This window comes from Vigna angularis, chromosome 11 (genome assembly GCF_016808095.1).
Source record: "Vigna angularis cultivar LongXiaoDou No.4 chromosome 11, ASM1680809v1, whole genome shotgun sequence".
Lineage (NCBI taxonomy): Eukaryota > Viridiplantae > Streptophyta > Magnoliopsida > Fabales > Fabaceae > Vigna > Vigna angularis.
The window spans coordinates 12307091-12333374 of NC_068980.1; the positions used below are offsets into that span (position 1 = coordinate 12307091).

The 26284-nt window shown below is 33.1% G+C and overlaps 1 protein-coding gene across 3 annotated transcripts; it reads left to right on the forward strand.

The window, feature by feature from the left end:
- Nucleotides 1–7099: 7099 nt before the first annotated feature.
- Nucleotides 7100–13929, forward strand: LOC108332268 (uncharacterized). 3 transcript variants are annotated; one of them, XM_017567435.2, is made up of 7 exons: nt 7109–7677; nt 8712–8789; nt 9156–9190; nt 9286–9341; nt 13157–13252; nt 13391–13470; nt 13665–13929. In XM_017567435.2, the coding sequence occupies exons 1-6, from the start codon at nt 7270–7272 to the stop codon at nt 13444–13446; spliced, it is 729 nt and encodes a 242-aa protein (XP_017422924.1). In that variant the 5' UTR covers nt 7109–7269; the 3' UTR covers nt 13447–13470; nt 13665–13929. The 3 variants fall into 3 exon arrangements, 2 of the variants coding, with proteins under 2 accessions (XP_052726282.1, XP_017422924.1); XR_008246023.1 differs by lacking the exons at nt 13391–13470; nt 13665–13929 and adding an exon at nt 10159–10272 and having other exon boundaries at nt 7100–7677; XM_052870322.1 differs by having other exon boundaries at nt 7103–7677; nt 13391–13929.
- Nucleotides 13930–26284: the final 12355 nt, after the last annotated feature.

Consider the following 26284-nt stretch of genomic DNA (forward strand, 5'->3'; position numbering starts at 1 on the left):
AAAGTGGTGGTATGTTACGAGGAATAAAAGACATAATAAAGTGAATTGAGAGCATTAGAATAATTGTGTGCAATGAATTTTAATGGTGTATGTTTGAACGATATAATGTGAGTGTGTTTTAATGATTGTATGTTATGGTTAGTTCACTCTTGCTTGTTTGTGTTTATGCGATGATCGTATAACTCGTGTTGTTATACGGAAGCAGATGATTTTAATTTTACATACGAAGTTTATATATATATATATATATATATATATATATATATATATATATATATATATCACTTCTCAATCTACTCTCATATAACACATAACTATCACATTAAAAATTAACAACAAAAATAGCAAGGTAAGCTAATAGTCCTAAAATATCATACATAATAATTAACAACAACTTTTACAACCACACAAAATTTCTCATCTCATCCATCGTCTAATGGATTTCAAACCACAAACAATCAAAAAAAGAGTTTACACATATTAGCCCAACTGACTACCTCTTATGTCATCAAATATAAACATCACATCATTACAAACACTTGATCACACAAGTGGAAGACTCATGCTTTGAATTAGACTAAGATATTTTGCATTTAGCATACTATATTAACCCATCAGACATAATTCTTTTTGATAGTGCATGCTAGGTCATGAGAACATCTATCGACTCTCACCACCTGATATCTTTCTCTATGTGAGTCCAATGTAAATAAAGTTGTAAAAACCTCATTATTGATATCCCATTCAATATACAATTTGAAATATCTCAAAATAGTATTTACTCCTTAGAAATAATTACATTCATATCACATAAAGATTAGATCAACAACTCACAATAAATTATGGTTAAACCCTTAACTTTACTCAGCCACACACACATACATAAGGATATATTCATTTTAAAATACCAAACATATAATCTTTCTTGTCTAGATAAACAAATCATTTATTTTTTCGGCTCAACACTACTTAAACAATTTACAAGCATTTTCAAGAATCTAAAAGACTCTAAGTTGCTTACTCAAAATTGACTCGTTAGTGACCAATTGACTTTGAGCTCTCTCTAGAAGTTTTTACTAATTAAATATGCTTAATGAAGCCTGACTCGCCCAACAACCAAGTCATCCTAGGCTCTCTAGATTTTTATCAAAATAATTTCGCCCAACGAGTTATTTACTCTTCCAACGATCCAAAACCTAGGAACTCGGTTTTAGAGGTCCATCTAACAAGTTTTGGCTCACTCAAAGACTAAAACTAGATTTAAAAACTAGAATTTTGCCTAATGAATGGATGACTTGCCTGATAAGTTAGCATGATTCAGAAATATTGTCAAATATACCAACTTATAAAATTGGTTTCAATTGGGTATTTTATCTTTTCATACCACAACTAATATATTTTGTTTTTAAATTTTGTTTCTAAAATAGTCTTATGAACCAATTTGACTAAACTGATATTTCAAACTTTATTAATAATATTCAACTCATCATTTCATTACACTATTAATCACATTAGATAATAGTATTCAATTCATCATTTCATTTTAATATTCAACATCATCAATCATTACACTTCATTAAACAACTTAAAGTAAGGATGGTACCACATCACTCTTACAAGAACAAGAATATTATCTAGCTTATAATACAGATAAGGAATAAAATAATTTACTTTATATAGACTAAACCTCTAAATCCCATCAAACATCTAAAAATTACCACTTTCACAATATGTAATACATGTAAACAAACTCAAATTGATAGTCTAAATAAATTCTAACAATTCTAGACAAACAAATATTCATCTACATGCAGACATCACCTTTTCCATGCACATTAAACTTCCAAACCGACTTAAGAAAAAAAAGTATAACATTTAAACGTTTTCATTTAAATTATTTAAAATTTGTAAAGTATGTAGACAACCTTCTAAACTTTTCGTAACATACTTTAAATGAATATTTTTGTAAACATAACATTTGTGTGAATTATGTATTGTTTGAAATAAATCATAGGAAGTTTGAATACATATAAGCATCGACTTTAAATCACTAAAATAAAATCCATTATCATTTACTTGAACCAAATATTATACACTGGGGGCCATTATTATTTTTTATTCTAGAACCAATGCACACAAACGAATTTAAAAATTAAATGACATTTGTATTTAAATTCTATTACTAATAGAAATTATACTGATCAAATAAGATCATGATAAAATATAAATATGAATGAATTGAAAAGACATTAAGAGTATAAGATTAAAGTGTAAGTTTGACAAGATACTGCATTATGGCTCTTGGAGTTATAGAAACATGTTTTTGAGACAGTTGACTTCAAAAGTAGTTGTAAAATAATGACATAGTATAAGTGCATAAAAAAAATACATTAATACTAACTAAACTCTTGAAATAACGTTATGATTCCTTTCTAAAGATTGTGTTCCTTCAACCACTGTAATATTGTTTTTTTCTTGTGATTTTAATATTTTTTATTTATTTCGCTTGTATATTTTAATCTCAAATTCCTTATTAAATACAAAGTAAAGTTTATAACATGTCACTAAACATATTTGTACTTATCACATTCAATATTTATACATTACTTAAGATTTAAAATCTAATATAATTTAAATATTTCTTTTATTCTAAAATAGACAATACCTTAAAATCTAATGATTGATTCTCAAGACCAATTTAAAATTAAAATAATATTAAAATTTAAAATACGTTATGTTTGATACATAACATTACCATAAAAACGTTATTTTCTATAAATATTAAATTTGTCAAAAGATTATTGATTAAAAAAATAAATATGTGAATATTTATTCTATACTTAGTCTTATATTTTTTAGAGATTGATATTAAAGATTATATATATATATATATATATATATATATATATATTAATTTCTTTATTTGTCTTTTAAAAGTAAAATGTGATAAAATTTTAAAATAAACAATATCTTAAATATAGTGATAAATTCTAATAATATCATCTAAACAAACTCAGAGTTAAGACATTTACCTCAAAAACATCTTAATTAACATTCAGATTACTTAAAATCATTTGTTAATTAGGACATGTTTGAAGAGGTGTGATATTTGGACTGAATTGCATAAGGAATGATGCGACCAAACATTTGATGAATAGGTCTATATGCTTAGGGCAAAGGTACATAGAAAAGATGGCTATTTATAATAATATTCTATTCTGTTAGACACTTTTAATCATTTCACTATATGCCACACTACTTGATTGATTTCATTATAGGGATCTTAGAAACACGAAAGTGTTTATTGCTAATCAAGTTATTATATTTGGATTCTCTCTATTCCTCAATCTAATCATTTTGCTAATTTATTTTAATCATAGCTGTAAAGAAAGCTATATTATGTTGCCAATCTTTCTTTCTTTGCCTTCATAGTTTTGTTTCTGTTTTTCTTAATCTGCTTCTGCTTTGCTTAATCTGCTTGTACAAACAATTAGTTTGATGTGTGTCTGATACTCCAAATTCAAATGTAAACAAAACAAATATAAATAATTTTAACTAATATTATTTTGAAATTAGAGGAAGTATTGAGTTTTTCATCAACATATTTTTGCATTATTTTAACTTTTTAATACAATTATTTTATTTGCATGCATCAAAGTTTAGTTAGTATATGTACTTAAATATTAGTGTGTTTGGGTTATAGGGTGGAGATTATAAATCTTCTAACTCGGTTAAGTGGAGAAACTATGTATTTCAATGTTTGGTAGTTATAGTAATTAATATGTATTAAATGTAATCGTATATTTTTTTATTTTAAATTTGTATTTATAATTTTTGGATTATACTTTGAAATAATAGCTATCCAATCACATTTTAATTACTGATAATCATACTTAATTTTAAATTAATTAATATTAGTTAATCTCCTAATATCTTAACCGTACGATCAGCACAGTAAATGCACATTATATAAATAATCATAAATATTAATATTTATTCAAAAAATCCTATATTTATAAATATTATATAATTCTAACTTATACAGACATGCATTATAAACATATTTTCATAGTTTTATTTTTATTTATTATTTATGTTCTTTACATGAAAATTATTATTTGAGTCTAATATTTTTACTTTGGAGTATAACTTAAGATTTAAATTGTTTTTAACTAATCAATCATTTATCATCGTTATCAACATTTGGATTATGAACATTATATTAAGGTTAGACTCATTTAGTTATCTCTTTAGGTAGGTTTTTCTCAATAGTGTTATTTTTAATCAATTGAGCCTCTGTAGTTAAATTAGATTAACGGAATTAAATTTTTGCTGAGGTTGGAAGTTGACGTGTCAATTTTTTAAATGTAGCATTTTAAGACCTTTATACGTGGCATTTCATAAAAATTTAGCCTCCATCTCCTTCATCACCTCTACTGTTTATCTCATCGGCTTCTTCGGAATAACCAATGTTGTTAACTAAATTATTTTAAACAAATTAAAAGTATATTGTTATTAATCTTTATGTGATATCATTGTATAACACCTTGCTATTAGATTTTGAGTCCTGAAAACAACGTCAGATTGTCTTTGTAGTGTCCTAAAAGAGACTTTTTTTTTTCTCAAGCAAAAATCAACTCTTAGAATCAATGGAATGAATAATGTCCAGATTAAAATAAAATAAATACATATTTTTAAGTATAATAAATAAATTAATATAGAAATTTTAATTTTATCAGTGTTATGTAAATATCATAAATAGTTAAAGTAATTGAATAAATATTTAATTTTTAGTAATTAAATAAATATTTCCGATCAAGCTATTTTTGTGCTTTTTATTTTCCTAAACTATAAACAATTATTTAGTAATTGTTCCACGACCGTTATTTCACTTTAAATATTATTTTCAGTGAAAAAGTTAATTGTCATTATATGCCATCCATTATTTTAGTGTCTTTTGAGTTTTTTTTAAAGCTTTAAAATTTTTTAAAAAATCATTCACTTTAACAAAATATTCTGACTAATTAAAAATTAGGTGAAAGATAAATGTATGAGTCGCTATTTAGATTTTGAAAATAACAGTTAAATATTAATATAAAATGTTGTAAAATTTTGATACTTGTGAAGAATGTGAAAAAGGTAAAAAAAATGGTTTGATAATATTTTATTTTGGAAAGATAATTGATTAGGAGAAGTTTAATTGTTAGAAAAGTTTACAAGAACATATGTCAATTCTCTTAATAAATATAGGTTACTTTCTAGAATGGTGACTCTTAAAAATGAAAACTAGAATGACAACAATGGTGAAAGAAATTTTAGATAAATAAATTACTATTTGAGCTAAGCGAATGTGCTTTATATAAGAATAACAAAGATGAGTGAATTTGGAAAGGATGATGAACTAATGAGTACACAGTGAAATCAACGTATAATATTATTAGAAACAAAAATATGGATGTAGATTTATATGGTTAATTGTGAAAAATTAAAATCTTACCAACTGTATTATACTTTGCATGAAAAATAATGATAAACAAAGTCGCAACGCTTGATAACCTAATCAAAAGAAAAACAAATGTGATAAGAAACATGTGTTATGTGTAAGTGTGTTGAAGAAACAATACAACACTTACTTTAGTTATAGAGTTGTATGAGACATTTGGAAGATATGTGATAAATGAGTTGAAATTGTTACAACACCTCATAATGCAATAATATATTAGTTTTATTAGTTTAGTCTGAAGAGGTTAAGTAGAAAGGGTAATACAATGTGGAAATGGAGGTGAGTTACTATAATATGTACTATTTGGACACATAAAATTAACATTATCTTTAAAAGTAAGGTGTAAGATGTTATGGAGATCTTTAATCTAGGTCGAGTTAAAGCATGAATTTGGATTACTAATAAAGTTCTTAATGTAAGTTTCTCTTACTTGAACTAGTATTTATGCTCGATTATATGCATAAAATCTGTAGGTATTTAATTAGTTATGTGGGTCTATGCATACACATGTCTGAAGGCATTGTGGTGACTTAGTCTAGTTATAACGCATGCAATTAGAAAGAAAACTAAATAATAATATACACATATAACAATCCTTGATGTTTGTCCATTTCATTATCTACTTTGGATATTATACTAGTCATTACTTGAAATGGAGTCATACAACTAACATAGGTGTGTTGATCTTACAAAATTAATAAAGGAGCAATGATTTCAATTTTATTTGACACGTATATAAATTATAAAAGACATATTAGACATATATACTTATACGAGGATAATGCTTTTTGATAAAGACTTTATTTTATTTGTATGAAGGTTGCTAAAACTTGGAATATGTCACTATCATAATAGGTAGAAGTGTTATATCTTTGTGGCTTATTAGATTGCCATTTAATTGAATCTATGTGTATAAAACTATGGAGAGGATGGTAGGGTAAAAAGTTACAATCCCAATACAAAATGTTGTAACGCTTTCACTATTTCAGGAAGTTAAACATATTTTTATTTATGTAATAACAATTCTCAAATGCACAGTCCAATTTGTTTTTTTATGTTGCAAAAACTACTTACTTATAATCTCAATAGAAAGAGTCTCACGTTATTTTCTACAATATATTAAAGTAAACCATCTTTAAAAATTTCATAGTCTAACTATCATGTTCTTTGTCATAACTTTAGACTTTTACATCAATTAACATTTGAACAAAAGTCTTGTCTAAAAAAGTATAGAATGTTTGAATAACCTATGCTCAATGTTTTTTTTAGAAGTGTATATATCTCTGAGGTATATATCACCTTATATTTACTTATTATATAAAGGACATTTTTGTCTTATTCTTGTATTTTTTTTATCTTCATGTGTAAAAGGATTGGAGCATCCAAGTGCTCTAACAATTCATATATTTTTTATTGCTGATTAAAAAAAATACTAACATAAGATGATAGAATTTTTTGGAAAACGAACAAAGTAACATAAGCTATCGGAATGAAGAAAGAAAACTTGTTTCGATTTCGTGGGGGTTTCTAACTCTCTAGTAACCAAAGAAGATAATGTGGTTGAAGGGGCCCTTGAAGCTAACGTGGCAACGCTTCTTTGGAGTTTGAACGAAAGAACTTGTGAAGGAAAATCCAAGGCTCTTGCTACTCAACTTGAACATGAGTCATGAAACTCAATAAAAATATCATCTACAAGCCTCTAATTTCATCATGTCTACAACTTTTCTAAGTCCATCACATTACATTTCCTTTCCCTTATCTTTCCCATGACCACACTTGTGCAATTCTCTATCAAATGTTCGCTCTTGAAGCCCAAGTTCTTCCATGATGGCATATACAAGAGACCCACTTTCCCTTTCTCTCGGATGGAAGCAAAGGTTGGCTCTTTTAGTGGGAATAGCTTGAAACTGAGAGAGGGCAGGGAGAACTTGTGCTTTTTGGGAAGCGCAGTGTTTCAAAATGGGGTTTTGTTGAAAGATAAGGGTTCCAAGAGGGAAAAGAGAATGGTGGCGGTGAGGAATAATCAGGGGTTTGGCTTCAACGGTGGTGGTGGTGGAAGAGATGATGGTGCCACCGCTCGGCTTTTGGGAAATATTGCTTTAGCTGTTGGGCTGACTTACCTTTCTGTGACTGGACAACTTGGTTGGATTTTGGATGCTATTGTCTCCATTTGGGTATTGTTCAATATTCTCTTCCTTGGTTTCTTTTGTTCTATCGCTGTCTTGAAATACGGAAGTGTTCAAGTGCATATTATATTTGTATATGATAGGTTCTTTTTTTCGATCTTGTTTTTGAGTTATCCTTTTGTGACTGTGCTGAGTGGTTTAGTCAGTTTAGCCGAGTACATACTTTTACTTGTTTCTTTTAGAAACCCTGAGGTTGTGCCAAGGCTCATTTTGCTGATTTTATCATCTATATTTGGAAATGTTCTTGTAAATGCATTTGCACACCACTTTAAAAGAAGAAAGCAACAAGATAGAATGAATAACAGAGGAATCAAATATGAATAATTGTGTAATTTATTATGGCAGAGTCTATTAAATAGGTTTTCCTGGTGCTTCTCGGTTACACCATTCTTCCCATCTTTTAATTGTGTGTATTATAAATCCTGTTATAGTCTAACACATCCAATAAAAAGATGGTGTGGCAATTTGTTTTTGGATAGGCAATTAAATTAGAAATAGACGAAGGATAATTTTCAATACTTTGTTAGGTGCTCCAGCTCACTAAATGAAAATTATATGCTGTTAGACTTTTTGTGTTTTGGTTGTCAGATTGGTGGTAGCCCTGGTAGAAGTGTTACATGATCAGATAAAACATGTTTAGTGTTTAACCTGAAAAAAGAATCAGGTTGCTCTTAAGATTATTTCAATGATTAGTCTTCTAGGTTGACTGAGACAAATTTTGTGCACCAATGCAAGACCATGCTACCTGTCCAGGGACGTGGGGATAAGTTCTTATTTGCTGCTTTCACATAATTTCTTAAATTTCACCCTCATAAAAAGACACCATTTCAGTATTTCATAAAACATTGTGTGATGTAAATTCCTTTTATTCAATGTAAATTTTTCAAAGATATGTCCTTTAATCCCTTGGAGGCCCTTAAGGCTCAGTATCTTCCAATAAATGTAGGTATGAGAAATTAGCCCTTGTAAATCAATGAACTGATTGATTTAATTTTTCTTCTCCTTTTCTTTTTTATTTTCAGCTCATTGCGGTGCTAATACCAATAGTAGGTGTCGGTGCTTTCCTCTGGTGGGCAGGACGAGATATAATGCAAGGCACTGTGAGGGTTCTTCCAAATTTAACTCTGAAATTTCTTGCTCTTTTAACTGTACTATATAATCTGAGATATATAGCTTATAGTCGCTTTATTTGTATTGCTTTTGCACACTTCCATGTTTAAGCATGAAGCCAATTTTCCCCAGTAGAGGATTTGTACAGAATTTTATTTTAAAAGGTTTTAAGGTGGAAATTTAAATGCTCAAGTTATTTTATGTCAAACTAGCTTTTTTCATTATTTTGTTTTGATATCAGTTTATTGATTTTATTCTATCCACTTACTGTGAACGCATAGTATATTGAGAAGTAGTTAATGCTAAGGTGATTTGTAACTGTACTGACTGGGTTTGTGTTTGTTGTATATATGCAGTGTCCAAATTGTGGAAATGATTTTCAGGTTTTCAAGTAAGATTCACCTTGTTAAGGTAGTTGTTGATGATTTGTTTTGAATTAATCCCACTAACCACCTCTACTCTATAATTTGTAATAATTTGTTTCAGATCTTCTCTGAATGATGATTTGCAGTTGTGCCCTTTCTGCGGTCAACCTTTTTCTGGTAAGAATGGATTACTTTGCTTGTCTCTCCATGAATTATTCTCAGTGTATTGTCAGTGTCAATATTACACAAAACTAAAGCTTTGATTATTAATTAACGGAGCTAGTTTTATCATAGATTTTTAGTAAAGAATGTAAATGACCATTCTACGATGTTGTTGCCTTTTGACACTGAAAACATTTTTGGAACTTCCTATTGTTACATGCCATACCTGATATGGTTTTTAGTTTCTTTTTAAACTGTGGTTAAGACTTGAAAGGGTGCCATGCATGGCAGATGATGATTGTGTTTTATTGATACTATTTGCTATATTTTTTGTTGACATTACATGGTTCTTATTGGCTTAAATTTACATCATGTCTCGCTTAATTGATCTATTTACTTCATTTTGTTTTCTTTCACGCATAAGTGCTAGAATATGCCATATACTTTAGATGTTCTGGACAATTTTACTTTATCTATCTCTTTGTTTTATTATTTATGTACCTTCTTGTATAGCTTGGTCTGTAAATACTCTCTTAGCTGATTGATTTATCAGTTCTGATTGTTGCTTCTTGCTTATTATTCTTGACGGTTTGTAGCATGGGGTACTTCATTTCAGTTCTGATTTGTATCTGGTATGTACACATTGGATAGACCTGAGTACTTATCAAAATTACTATTATAGTATTAATTGAAAAAGTGGTCACACAACTTGTGTGTGATTCTAATTAGGCTAGGTGTGACTTATTGTATAATTAGGCTTGCAACTTAAGTCCTAATTAAATCATCTCCCCACATGATCTTACCGGAATCTTGATCGTGGATTTGTGGACAGGTGGCAAGATCCTAGAGGTGGCTTGAGAGCTCTTGCTGATCGGAATGGAATTCCTTGCTGTTCAGTGGGGAGAGATCTATAGTTTAGGATCTTTATGAATATAGTGATTATTAAGTGAGTATTATTGGGGAATAATTGTTATATTTATAGGATCAACATGTGCCGTGGGTATATACTTCCATTGTTATAATACTTACCTCAATTATAATAACAAAATAGATAATAATAACAAAATAATAACCATAATATTAAACTGTTGATATTAGTCATGATACGTGGATATGCCCCAGTAGACGTAGGTTTGGGATGTTTCAGAATAAAGAGACTTAATGAGTCTTGTGCTCTTTAGTATGTCTATTGGACTAGGTAGAAACACCACCAATGATAGTTTTTAAGTTAAAATTAAGGATCTCCCCTTCCTCTCAACTTTTCCATTTTAATTTCCCCACTCAATCAGAGTATTATAATATTTATCAAATAATTTACTTGTATCTTATTCAATTTATGTTGTTTTATGTTAATTTACCTGTATGTCCATTTTTTAAAGATTACCCATACCCAGTTCTGTACCATATCCATGCAACTCAGTTTTGATCAGACATCTGAGTTCAGTTTAGCTGCTTAACATTGACAACTGTGGATTTCTTCCCACTCAAGTGAAAACTAATTTGTCCTTCTGTCTTTAATAAAACCATGTCAAAGCAACACCTTGTGGTAAACTGTTAGGTTCCTGGGTTTGGAACCTAACAAGAACACACTCAAAAGATAGAAATAGTAATGGAAGAATGTGTTTTGCTATTATTCACCGAAAAGAATCTCTTTATAAGGACTGGGTTTGGGAGCATAACCTCCCTCTAGAGAGCCTAACCTCCCCCCTCAGGATGATAACCATGTTAGAACTACAATTATTTATTTGCTATTTATACAACCAATAACCCCGCTCCTGCTAAGGCAGTTAAGGCAGTTAGGCATTTAATGTTTTATTCTTTCTCTCGTAAACTCTCCATTCCTAACATTACACCCCGCTACCGAACAACCTTGTCCTCAAGGTTGGAAACGGGAAACTTGTCTGCCCGGTCTCTCCTGCTGATACCGTTCGGCCGCTCGGTCTGTTATCTCTACCGCTCGGTCTATCCTGTTGATACCGTTCGGTTGTCCCCCGTTACCGTTCGGCTTGATCAGGAGGCTTGGGTGGTGGCAAATCCTCCTCTTCATCGTCTTCCTCATCCTCTGCTAAGAGTACCACCCGCAGGCTTCTTTCTGGACAATGGTGACCGGCCGCGAATGGTCCTCCACATCGAAAACATCGCCCCTCTTCTTTTCTCTTCAGGAACTCAGGATAGGGCATGTTCCTCACCGTTCGGCCTCTGTTGTCGCTCCCGCCCATACCGTTCGGTTGTCCCCCGTTACCGTTCGGTCTAGTGTTGGTACTTGTTGCGACTTCTTCTCTTCTCACCGATCGTACGCTTTCTGCCCCGCTTGGTCGACTCGGATTTGGCCGATTGATCTCGTTTCTTGTTTCTACCCCGATCGCTCGTTCCCAAGATTGCGAATTCTTGGTCGCATTCCAACTTCCCCCTTTCGCCCTGAGCGCCGTGTCCTCCACGTCTCTCGCGATTCTCATCGCCACCGTCAACTCCTGGGGGTCCTGAATTCGCACCTGCCCCTTGATGTCCTCGCGCAAATCAGCGAGGAAATAGTCCAACACCTGTTCTTCCGATACGCTCCTGGTTTGCCCTACCAGTATTTCGAAATCGCGAACGAACTCTTCCACGGTACCCTCCTGTCGCAGGGTCGCCAATCATTCCAACACCGTCCCCCGAAATCCGCCTCCAAAACGATTGACCATGGCTGCCTTAAGGTTCCCAAGAACGGTTCTTGGCCTTTTCTTTCCAAAACTTAAACCAGTAAGCCGCACTGCCCTCCATGCTAACATATGCGAGCTCCACCTTTTCTTCTTCTCCCTCACTTTCTGTATATCAAAAAATCGCTCCGCCCTATTGATCCAACTAAGGGGTTCCAGCCCTTCGAATGTGGGTAAACCCACCCGTTTTCGCCACGGTCTCTGATCTTCCTGGCGGTCGCCGACCCCTCTACCTCCAACATCCTCCTCTTGTTGCCGTGGATTCTCATTCACGAAGCTATCGTCTGACTGCCCCTCCGTGTTATTAACCTGCAACCCCAGTGTCCTCATTATCTGTTGTAAGTCCCTTCGTACTGCGGCAAACTCCGCCATCAACCCCTCCATAGTGATCTCCATTGCCTCCAATCGCCCCTCTGTACTTCTCTCCATTATCGTTTTCGTGCCCAATTTGGATCCGGTAGTTTCTTGATCCTTCACCCCCACTTCGAAACGGCAGGTCGGACCAATTGTTAGGTTCTTGGGTTTGGAACCTAACAAGAACACATTCAAAAGATAGAAATAGTAATGGAAGAATGTGTTTTGCTATTATTCACCGAAAAGAATCCCTTTACAAGGACTGGGTTTAGGAGCATAACCTCCCTCTAGAGAGCCTAACCTCCCCCCTCAGGATGATAACCCTGTTAGAACTACAAACAAAACAATTCAACCCCCCACTACAATTGTTTATTTGCTATTTATACAACCAATAACTCTGCTCTTCCTAACTGCTAAGGCAGTTAAGCATTTAATGTTTTATTCCTTCTCTCGTAAACTCTCCATCCCTAACATAAACTTTGTTCTTGTGTAAATTTTTCATTTAGCCGTGTATTTTGGTCCATATGGAATTAAGAAAATCTACAGGTTGTAGTAGACATGCCACCCTAAAATAAGATGAATATGGTTTGCCCATGCTAATGTTTCTAACTATCAAACGATTTGTTGTTTTTGCCATTTATCCTTTACTTTTCTGATGAATTTAATTGCACGGGAGGCAGTGATGTTCTTTTGTGAGATAAGTTTCTTGTGATGTTCTGAAATTAGTAGCTTAAAATGCTTTACATAATTTCTCACAGTTGAAGTTTGTTTTGATATCAGTTGTTGAAAATGAGTTTGTGAAGGAATCAGTGAAGTTTTCAAACCAATCTACAACATTTGGACAAGCATTCAATAATTTCACCCGTTCTAAAAATGGTAATCTTCGCAAGGCTTGTTTATTTTACCCTTAAAAGTACATTGTGCTTAAATGCAAAGATCTCCCTTATCTGCCCTCTCTTTATTACCTTTAATCTTTGTTGGTGATGGTGTGTGCCGTTGTTTCTGTCATGGCAGAAAAAGATTCTGGTAGAGCAATTGATGTTGAAGCTGAAATTAAAGATGTAGACTGAGTCTTTCACAGCTACAACATGTTGGTAGGTGTGAAGTAATTAGCAAATTTAGAGTTGAACACAGTTAAGCCTGTCAATTTTTTTGAAGACATTAAATGCATTTACTACTTTCTTTATAAAGTAGTACAAGATTTGATGGAGGAACATTACTTTTTAGATGTTTCTTTTGCATGGTGTCCACCTATAGTAATTTTCTGAAACTGGCATTGCATTTTCAGGTGACTAGGTTGAACACAAATCTTAATTGGTTAAAGAACAGGCTTTGGCTTGTATTTTCCATTTTACTGAAGACACAATGAATGACACACAGTGAATAGAGAAGAGTGTGTTGAGCAGAGTAACATTGCAATTGTAATATAAGTTTTGACAGTAATGTTTCTCAGGTCACACTTGTATTATTTGGTGTACCAGAATGCTGCTTCCTTTTTCTTTTCATTGTTGTTACATAAAATGATTAGGGGAAATAAAGATGCTTCGATTCAATGTGAGGCTTTTCAATTGAACTCTTTTTAAGATGTTATCATACAATTCAAAAACTTGAAATATTAATACTCTGAATCATACAATTCAAAAACACGTTGAAAAGTCAAATTTGTATTTTAAATTGTGTAATTTGAAAAATTAATTTCAAGTTTTAGATTATACAGTTAAGAAAAAGACACTCAATTTACATACTTTTACAAATTATTCAATTCATAATACTTTTAGATTATACAGTAAGAAAAACTCTAAAATTAGAAACTCAGTTATGGAAGAGTAGCACCAGAAGAAGGAAGGCAAAATGAAACTATTGAAGCTTAATACATATATGAATAAAGGGCAAAATGAAGAATTTTTAAAATATAAATCAAGCTTAATCACAGATTATGACATAAATAATTATGATAACTAGGATATTTTTCGCTATTCTCTCCAAACAAACCTATTAGATCATATTATTTTGGGAAATGATACTTTAACAATAGGTTTTGACAACATTTTGACACGGGATAGGTGTCAAAATGTTAGTGGTCCACGTGGATAATTAATTGAAAATGTTAAATGACGTGGAAAAGGAGTGCAGAAGGGGTTTCAAGTTTGCCGCTTTCAATTTCACTTTTCAGAATTTGAAATTGGGAGATTCGTAGAGAGAGAAGAGAAGCTTGAGAGAGAGAGTCGAACCCTAGATAGAGAGGTCCGATGGAGAGTCATTGGAGTGCCGTCGTTCGGTAGGCTTACGGACAACGTTGAACACTGTCGTATTTCTTCCACCCAGCCAGCCAGTTCCAATTAAGGGTCGCCGCAGCTCCGGCGTTTGCAGACGAAACGAAGACGACATCGTCTTCCCTCCGACCCAGCCAACTAAGGGCGCGTTTTGAGTCTCGATTCCTCCCACCCGCTTCCTTCCCTGTGTCGGACCCTTGCGGTGGCCGCCGGAGCATCGCCGGAGTGTCGTCAGACCCTTTCAAGGTATGGTTTAGTGTGGGTTGAAGTTGTGTAGAAGATTTAGTGGTTGATGGCGTTTTTGGGTGGAAAGTATGAAGTTTTTTTCTAATTTTTTTGACCATTTACTGGTTTAGTTCTTTTGACACAATTATTATGTCATTTATATACAATTCCATGTCCAAGGAACCATTTTTTGTAAAACTCATGGTGCAGAAACTGCAGTGGTAGCAAAGACAAAATAAGTGAACTGTAGTGGTAGCAAAGACAAAATAAGTGAGGACTTCAGGCAAATGTTTTGCACAATTAGGTCAACTACGTTGCAGGTACAACACTTGCACACTCCAAGCCAACCAAACTTGTAAGTTTTTAATGCTTATTTATGCAAATAAAAAGTTTTATTGTTTCATTGATATGTTAAATAACATTATTTGTATTTTGGACTTTGTTTGATGTAAGTATGATTGTGGAGTTATTGTTTTGGGATTTATGGAGTTGTGGGACGTCGCTGAGGAATACCAAAGCAACACAATGCCCACCTACAGAACTGTAAGGTATTAAAGTTTTCATTTTTGGGAGCTTTGATAGAAGATGTTGCATTTTATTGATATATTGTGCATTTATCTCTTTGCAGGAGGAACTGCAACAAGTTAGGGAGAAATATGTTTGTGATTGGATCTTGGATGTGGACAATGTGTGGAGGGATGAAGTGTTGCAAGATTTAGACCTTATGTAGATGTTGTTGAATAGGGATTTTTGCAATTTGATTGATGTTTTGTTTACAACCTTTTGAATATGTATTGATGAGGTCTGAATGTACATATTTTTTGCTAGAAATGTTCAAAGAAATGTATTGGTTACATTTATTGATAATCAAATTTAAAGATGAGAATGATCATTGTTTACGATGTATGTACTGTAGTCCCTACGAAATTTGGATGTCATTATTTAGGAAATTTTGTATGTATAGGGTTCTATGTAGAAGTAGAATAAATGATGAACTGTGCATTAAGTATGAACAAAAGAATTGTGCAAAGGAAACAATATTTGTAAAACTCATGGTGCAGAAACAGCTTTGGTAACAAAGGCAAAATAAGTGGGCACTTCAGGCAAAGGTTTTGCACAGCGAGATCAACTATGACAATGACATTCATTTTGAAGTTTCAATTTCTTCCTTAGCAATATTTAAACATAAAAGTGTTGTTAAGATCATTATTATGACATTTATATACAATTCCAAGTCCAAGAAAATAATATTTGTAAAACTCATGTGCAGAAACAGTTTTGGTAACAAAGGCAAAATAACTGGGGACTTCAGGCAAAGGTTTTGCACAACGAGGTTAACTATGAAACTGATATTCATTTTCAAGTTTCAATTTCTTCCTTAACAATATTTGAACATAAAAGTGATGTTGAGACCTTTATTATGACATTTGTATACAATTCCATGTCCAAGGAAACAATATTTGTAAAACTCATGGTGCAAAAACAACTTTGGTAGCAAAGGCAAAATAAGTGGGGACTTCAGACAAAGATTTTGCACAACCAGGTCAACTATGAAAATGACATTCATTTTGAAGTTTCAATTTTTTCCTTAAAAATATTTGAACATAAAAGTGTTGTTGAGACCATTATTATGACATTTATATACAATTCCATGTCCAAGAAAACAATATTTGTAAAACTCATGTGCAGAAACAACTTTGATAGCAAAGACAAAATAACTGGGGATTTCAGGCAAAAGTTTTACACAGCAAGGTTAACTATGAAAATGATATTCGTTTTCAAGTTTCAATTTCTTTCTTAACAATATTTGAACATAAAAGTGATGTTGAGACCTTTATTTTGACATTTATATACAATTTCATGTCCAAGAAAACAATATTTGTAAAACTCATGGTGTAGAAACAATAATGGTAGCAAAGGAAAAATAAGTAGAGACTTCAGGCAAAGGTTTTGCATAGTTAGGTCAACTATGAAAATGACATTCATTTTGAAGTTTCAATTTCTTCATTAACAATATTTGAACATACAAGTGATGTCCAGACAATTTTTATGACATTTATATACAATTCCATATTCAAGGAAACAATATTTGTAAAACTTATGATGCAGAAACAACTTTAGTAGCAAAGTCAATATAAGTGGGGACTTCAGACAAAAGTTTTGCACAGGCAGATCAACTATTAAAATGACATTCATTTTGAAATTTCAATTTTTTCCTTAACAATATTTGAACATAAAAGTGATGTCCAGACAATTGTTATGACATTTATATACAATTTCATGTCCAAGGAAACAATATTTGTAAAACTCAGTGCAGAAACTGCTTTGGTAGCAAAGACAAAATAAGTGGGGATTTCAGACAAAGATTTTGCACATCCAGGTTAACTATGAAAATGACATTCATTTTAAAGTGCACAACTCTTTTGTTCATACTTAGTGGACATACTGATGGAAGAATAATCCAGCTGATTCTGGTGGAAGATGGAATCAACAGAACTTCTTCTAGGAACTTCTGGAATCTGAACTGGAAAGGAGGATGAGCATCATTTTGTTGCAGCGGAAGAAGATGAATTATGATGATGATGACCAGAGGAAGAAAGGATGATTCGGTGATGAGAAACTGATGAAGCGGGGATGGAGAAAATGGAATGAAGGCAGAGATTTGGGTGCTGAAATGTGATGCGGATGGGTGAAGATATGCTAGTAATGGAGCCTAGCTAGGGAGAGAGGCTAGAGGAAACTCTCAAGCTCTCTCTCAGTGACCTTCAATAAGAAGAAATTTCTGGACAGCATCAACAGAAAACAATTCTTCATTCAAATCAAAGGTGGGTTACAACCAATGGAGCAATGTATTTAAAGGAGAAACCAAGCTCCTGGTTCACGTCTACAACGTTAGCTATGATGCAAGGGCCAGCTGTGCAAGTGGAAAGAAAACGTGAAGAGCCACGTGGAGATCTCTTGAATCTGCTGAAACGTTTCTGAAGCTGCTGGTTACACATGAAAGGTGCTGAATGCACGTGGAAGATCACAGCTGGTGTTGGATGCACGTCAGGCTTCATATGGTGCAAAATTATGCCTTTTACTCCTTTGCTTCTCTTGGCTAAACAACTTCTTGGCTTGTTGTTTCATGATCTCCTAGCTTTGTTTGACCCTACAAAACACATATAAACATATTAAAGAAAATCCTACTAAGACTTAGAGAAAGAAAATTAAGAAAGAGTCTTTAACAGTCCTTCTTCACTTCCCTTTCTTAGCCTTAACTTAAGTTGATACTCCTTTGAATGGACTACCCTAAATGGGTTTCCATCATACCCTCCCTCTTAAAAAAACGATTTGTCCTCAAATCGGGAAGATATAAAGAAGCACAACTTTGGTTTGTTACTTTCCTCCTGGATCAAAAATATATCTACAATAAGCATCAAATATATCTCCAATTAGTATCAATCCAAGAAAGAATTTTTTTATGGAAGTAACTTTAGAATAAGGACTTTGTTTTATAGTTTTAAAGAAATCTGAAAGTCCTATTTCACAAGTCACTTTTCTTTTATCTTGAGTTTCTTGTATCCCTAAGGGTAACAATAACTCAAGATTTAAATTGCCATATTTTGAAGAGGGTAGTGTAATGATAATTTGTGTGGCAATTGGTTTAAAAGAGAAGTTATCATGCAAAGACTTAAAGATAATTGAAGAAGAATTAAAGGATTGGAAACCTTCCCTTTTTGTTGGCTCCCTTTGAATTGTAGGAGTAGAATTTGCCATCAGTAGCAAATGCTCCTTTTCTCTCTTTTCTTTTTCTCTTCTCTCATCTTCTGCTATCTTCTGCTATCTTCTCTTCTTCTCTCTTTCTCTTTTCTTCTTCTATCTTTTCTCTCAATTCCTCTTCTCTCCTTCTAGTCTCTCTCTTTCTTCTTTTATCCAAGAGTTTCTCAAGTTTTTCTTTAAATTCAATTTCCCTTCTAGAGAAACCATCTAGACCTTTCATAAATGTTTTTCCCTCTTGAATGAGGTGTCCCATTAATTCTAGGTCTCTCTTTGCTGAAGAAGGAACAAAATTTCTTCTCATGCAAGCTCTTAGTTCATACCAATCATGAATGGAGGATTTTCTACCTTTCTTGACACTATATTGCCTATGATTCCACCACTCACTTGCATGTTCTTCTAATCTAGAAAGATATATGTTAAGAGCAAAGGATTCACTATCTCTAGCAAGAAAAGGATGTATTTTATCAATTTTTCTTTCCCAAGCTAAATATGTTAAAGCACTAATGTCCCTACCAAAGAATGGAATATCTTTCCTAGCTTGGTTATACCTTTCATCCTTCCTTCTTTCTTTTTGTTCACCTTTATTTTGATTTTCATGTATTGGGCAAACAATTTCCTAAGCTCACTCATTTCTATTTCTCTCTTGGTGATCATGATTTCCTCATTCATCTTTTTAATTTCAAAAGTGGATTCTTAGTTTGAAAATGTTTAAGATTTTACCTAGAGACAATTCCCAGGTAAGAGAGGTGAGCCAAAGGCCGCTTAAATACCAAGTCTTACCTAGCCAGAATGTCTAAGGTTACTTACTTGACCATTTTCAAAGTAAGATTCACTATTGAATTTAAAAATGGACTCAAACAATCTAAATGACAGATAAAACACCTATACTTCTAATGGCACAAAATCTTAGAGCATGAAAATAAAACAAAAGAAATCCTAGGTGAGGCTTGTAGCTTTGGCTAACAAGACACACTCACCGTCTACAATCAAAGCAAGCAAAGAAAATTGCCAAGATTAAAGAGAGCACCAAGGACTCTTCCAAACACTTGGTCTTAATGGCCTTTTACAATGAAAGTTGAAAGAGATCTAAAATAGGAACATTACAAATCAAATGACTCAAAGTAACTACAAAAGAAATAAAAGTGTTGCTGCCACTATGTTAATTTGGTCCACTTCTGCAGAAAATTATTAACGTGATCACATTGAGGCTTTTGGACAACTGTATTCTGCTACTGGAAGGCACCCAAAGGGAGGCTTGATGACCTGTAGATTGCCTAGGTCAATGGTCATATGAAACTGCACTTTAAGCAAACGCTGTTCAACTGTTCCAGGTGCTGAAGGTTCAATCTGTTCTGCTTTCTCCTTTCAGTTCAAAGAAACCTGCACTGTTACACACCATAACCAGCAAATATACTACAGCTTTCCAAAATCAAGTTTACTCAAGCAGCAAAAGACTCAGTTCATTAGTGTCAATCAACTTGAAATGAGAAAATTGTTTGTTCTAATTAATCACCAATAATGAACCAAGCTGGTCAAAATATATAGCAGCACCAGTAAAATCAGAAAACCCAATTGGTCAAGTGTAATGAAATCTGTTTTGAGCAGTTTGGATAGACTGAAATTTGCACCTTCAATTGGAAAAACCAGTTCAAAAAATATGTTTCAAAAATATATTTGATCATTGGCATTGCTTTTCCAAAACAAAAACTGTGTAGACATATTGAATAGCACAAGTCAGATTTAAGAAATTGGACTTTTCAGCATTGGAAGCTAAAATAGGATTTTCCTCTCGGCCAAGTATTTTGGCTTCATGTGCATCCACTCAAATCTCACTTTCTGAACGGTTTCAGGGTATTTTCACTCCACTGACAAATTGCTTTTGAAGGATATACACTCAATCTCACCATCACTCAACTGTTTGGCTTGTGTCTCAAAATTTAGCTAGTGGAGTTGCCAAATTTTCACTCTTTTTCTCACTGCAGAATGGTGTTTCAGGAAGCTATTTTTCCTTGCTGTGGAGGCACTTAGATCAAGAGCTATATGAGTTTCCACCTCTCAAGAGGCTACCACTAGCATGAGCAATCACCCTAGCACAAAATCTGCACCAATAGGCATCTAAACAGCACCACAAATCAGATTAAAAGTGACCAAATGAACAGGATTTTAAACTGAAATAGATTTACTTTGATGAACAAAATCAGAATTCCAAGAATGACCAATCAATGAGTTTAAAGCTTTAAAAACAGGTTGGCACGTCAAAAGGAACTTATGAATGGTTCTAGAACTGATTAATAAAGCAAGAAAACCCAAAATGCAGGTTGAAAGACAGTTAGCACGAAACTGTTTGATAAAAACAGAAGGTGTTCGATGAAATGCCTCAAAGAAACCCAGATTTTGTGTTTTTGGGTTTTGACTGGGCTGCACGGTTCAGAATCCCTTTTAACACTTTGCTTTTCTTCTTTTAAGCATTTAATTCTATTTTAAATCACTGAACCAGGTATTGCTGCAAGCCAAATTGGATTTCAAAGCACATTCATCAAAACAGATTCAGTTTTCAACTCTGCACCAGAAAAATTGGACTGATTTTGTGGTTTTAAACCCAAAACTGTGTGGAAGTGATTCAACAGCTGAATTTCTTCTTCAAACAACTTTGTATAATGAATTTAAGCATGTCCAAACTGTTAAACCAATCAGAAACATACTTCAATGCAAAATCACTGGTTCACTTCCATTTAAAGCATAATTTGAAGGTTTAAAAGGCAAATCTGCATATAGGCTGGAAAATGACCAAATGAACAGTGCAAACAACTTTCAAATGACAATTTAAACTTTCTCAAGCGTTGTAAATGCACAAAAATAGCAAGATTCAACAATTCACCCTTGCTATAACCTATTTATGAAGCAAAAATGCACAAAAATACCATCAAAAATCAGATTTCAAGGAATCAAGAATGGACAGCAAAGAAAATGACTCAAGATGATGTTACTCTATGGAACTAAGCTAGAATTGAGATGCTTAGCATGACCAAACTCAGATTGGACAATTCAAAGAAACTTAGCACGGTGAAAAGCTTGGATTAAAAGCTGAAACAGTGGAATGCTATTAATTGTGAGCAACCAAGCTATGCAAATTGCATTTCATTGCTTGTAATGGTATGCTACACTTTTAGCATCATTCAATATCATCAACCAAATTTGTATAAAGCACTAGAATCAAAATAAAATCAACTGGAAAACAGACTCATGATTTAAAAACAGAATTCAAATTTTGCAGCAGAGTTCAACACAGATTTGAAATCAAAATGGATTTCTAGTGCTTTAGCTTGTATCACCAAGGCTAGAACAAATTCTCATTGCCTTTATTGGTTGATATATAGCTTATCTAGCACTTGAACTCAAGAAAAACAAATTAAACCAGCAGAAAAGAATACCAAAGCTGTGACAGAAATTAAAACTACAATATTCACTTGCACATGACCAAGACAACACTGAAATTGAAAATTAAAGCTGGAAATGACTCAAACAAAGAAAATTCACCGTTTAAAATAAAGGATAAACATGATAACAGAATGGAAACACACCGAACAATGATTAAACACTCCAAATTAAGAAGAACAGAACCAAAACAAAATAGAAACGGTGCTGGAATAAAAACTGGACAGAATGCAAAAACAGAAACAGAATTGGAATAAAAATGGATGAAATAGCTTAGCTCTTGGTGCGTGGACGACCTAAGCTCATGATACCACTTGATGGAAGAATAATCCAGCTGATTCTGGTGGAAGATGGAATCAACAGAACTTCTTCTAGGAACTTCTGGAATCTGAACTGGAAAGGAGGATGAGCATCATTTTGTTGCAGCGGAAGAAGATGAATTATGATGATGATGACCAGAGGAAGAAAGGATGATTCGGTGATGAGAAACTGATGAAGCGGGGATGGAGAAAATGGAATGAAGGCAGAGATTTGGGTGCTGAAATGTGATGCGGATGGGTGGAGATATGCTAGTAATGGAGCCTAGCTAGGGAGAGAGGCTAGAGGAAACTCTCAAGCTCTCTCTCGGTGACCTTCAATAAGAAGAAATTTTTGGACAGCATCAACAGAAAACAATTCTTCATTCAAATCAAAGGTGGGTTACAACCAATGGAGCAATGTATTTAAAGGAGAAACCAAGCTCCTGGTTCACGTGTACAACGTTAGCTATGATGCAAGGGCCAGCTGTGCAAGTGGAAAGAAAACGTGAAGAGCCACGTGGAGATCTCTTGAATCTGCTGAAACGTTTCTGAAGCTGCTGGTTACACATGAAAGGTGCTGAATGCACGTGGAAGATCACAGCTGGTGTTGGTTGCACGTCAGGCTTCATATGGTGCAAAATTATGCCTTTTACTCCTTTGCTTCTCTTGGCTAAACAACTTCTTGGCTTGTTGTTTCATGATCTCCTAGCTTTGTTAGACCCTACAAAACACATATAAACATATTAAAGAAAATCCTACTAAGACTTAGAGAAAGAAAATTAAGAAAGAGTCTTTAACAGTCCTTCTTCACTTCCCTTTCTTAGCCTTAACTTAAGTTGATACTCCTTTGAATGGACTACCCTAAATGGGTTTCCATCACATACAATTCATGTTGACGCATTCAATGAGACTTAAGCTAAATATTTTGCACCTTTCATCTTTTATTCTACATAGAACCCTATACATACAAGATTTCCTAAATAATGACATCCAAATTTCGTGGGGACTGCAGTACAAACATCATACACAATGATCATTCTCATCTTCAAATTTGATTATCAATAAATGTAACCAATACATTTCTTTGAACATTTCTAGCAAAAAATATGTACATTCAGACCTCATCAATATATATTCAAAATGTTGTAAACAAAACATCAATCAAATTGCAAAAATCCCTATTTAACAACATCTACATAAGGTCTAAATCTTGCAACACTTCATCCCTCCGCACATTGTCCACATCCAAGATCCAATCACAAACATATTTCTCCCTAACCTGTTGCAGTTCCTCCTACAAAGAGATAAATGCACAATATATCAATAAAATGCAACATCTTCTATCAAAGCTCCCAAAAATGAAAATTTTTATACCTTACAGTTCTGTAGGTGGGCATTGTGTTGCTTTGGTATTCCTCAGCGACATCCCACAACTCCATAAATCTCAAAACAATAACTTCCAAATCATACTTACATCAAACAAAGTCCAAAATACAAATAATGTTATTTAACATATCAATGAAACAATAAAATTTTTTATTTGTAGAAATAAGCATTAAAAACTTACAAGTTTGGTTGGCTTGGAGTGTGCAAGTGTTGTACCTGCAACGTAGTTGACCTGGTTGTGCAAAACATTTGCCTGAAGTCCTCACTTATTTTGTCTTTGCTACCACTGCAGTTTCTGCACCATGAGTTTTACAAAAAATGGTTCCTTGGACATGGAATTGTATATAAATGGCATAATAATTGTGTCAAAAGAACTAAACCAGTAAATGGTAAAAAAAATTAGAAAAAAACTTCATACTTTCCACCCAAAAACGCCATCAACCACTAAATCTTCTACACAACTTCAACCCACACTAAACCATACCTTGAAAGGGTCCGACGACACTCCGGCGATGCTCCGGCGGCCACCGCAAGGGTCTGACACAGGGAAGGAAGCGGGTGGGAGGAATCGAGACTCAAAACGCGTCCTTAGTTGGCTGGGTCGGAGGGAAGACGATGTCGTCTTCGTTTCGTCTGCGAACGCCGGAGCTATGATGACCCTCAATCGGAACTGGCTGGCTGGGTGGAAGAAATACGACAGTGTTCAACATTTTCCGTAAGCCTACCGAACGACGGCACTCCAGCGGCTCTCCGTTGGACCTCTCTATCTAGGTTTCGACTCTCTCTCTCAAGCTTCTCTTCTCTCTCTACGAATCTCCCAATTTCAAATTCTGAAAAGTGAAACTGAAACCGGCAAACTTGAAACCCCTTCTGCATTCCCTTTCCACGTCATTTAACATTTTCAATTAATTATCGACGTGGACCAGTAACATTTTGACACCTGTTCCATGTTAAAATGTTGTCAAAACCTGTTGTTAGAGTATCATTTCCCTATTATTTTCTTTTTTAAGTTTAAGTTTCCCCTTGGCAATGAAATCATTAGAGTTTAATATTTTTCTTGAATCTTTTTCAACACCTACCTTTTAGTGACTAAGGAATTATGAAAACAACTTATTTTCATGAATATTTTCCGTCTTTTGAACTATTTTTAATTTTAGTGTTTTGCACGACTTATAGATATTAAAGATTTCTTGAATCATTTGCTAATTTTGAATTATTCATTGATTTCTGGTTTTTGAAATTTCACATAAAGATAATTTTATTTTTTAAAGTTAGTGTTGGGTCTATTGAAGAGGAAGTTCACTGGAAAATACAAACACCAAAGAGATCTTAGTCCAACCACATAAGGGATTGACACTACTCTTTATCTAAAACCTTAAGACAATTGGTTAATGGATCTTCAATTTTATATGATACTCTACTTTATCATTTCTATTCAATGTGAGACTTGAGCTCATACTTGAATTCCTAACAATCTCCTCCTCAAGGGTGAGTAACCATCGGCTCTGATATCACTATTGAGGAGGAAGTTCACTAGAAAATACAAACATAAATGAGATCCACGTCCAACCAGATAAGGGATTGACACCACTCTCTATCCAAAACCTTAAGACAACGAGTTAATGGATCTTCAATCTTATATGGTGCTCTCCTTTCTCCTTTCTATCCAATATAAGATTTGGATTCACACTTGGATTCTCAACAGTTTGACTGTGAATTATTTTTTAGACCTGTGAATTATTTTTTAGACTGTCAAAATTTGATTGACAAATCTTTAATATAAAGAGCTCATGTTGTAAAGAGTTGAATCCAAGTAATGGAAAACACACATTTAGTAACACAAAAGTGTATCTCTAATTAAAAATAAATTATCTTTGACTTGATTTCAGAAGGTGAATATATAAATACAAATTCCCTCTAATAATATCAAATTGAGTTTAATATAAATAAATTTATTTACTTAAATGGTGGATGAGTTATTTAAAACTTACTTTAGTTAAATTAAATGTTTATTTCATATATCTAATAACATGTTCAAAATATTTAGTTTTAAACATGAAGAAATGCGTTAAAAATCTTGCATTAATTCATTATATAATAAAATTATAATATATAATATATAAGTTGGGTTGTTCAAACTTAAATTTCTAAGATTAAATTAAGCATAGATCTATTTACCAGATGATTTAATATACAAATCATCTTCTTGAAAAAAAACTGTTACCACCTAAGAACCAAATTTTCTTTTGGAACATTTTGTAAATTTGAGTCTAATGTATCGGTACAAAATAAATAATATTAAAAATATGATTAAAATAATAAATAATATAGCTTGTATAAGTAATACTTAATGCTGATATTATGTTAAGAAGTCACTTTAAATCTAATTCAACTATTTAGAATTAATTTGTAAAGTGAAATTTGCATTCACTTATTCACTTATATACTATATATTGTTCTATCACTTAAAATAAATTAAATTAAATTTACTTTATGTTGAAAAATAAAATACTATAATTTGATTGTTT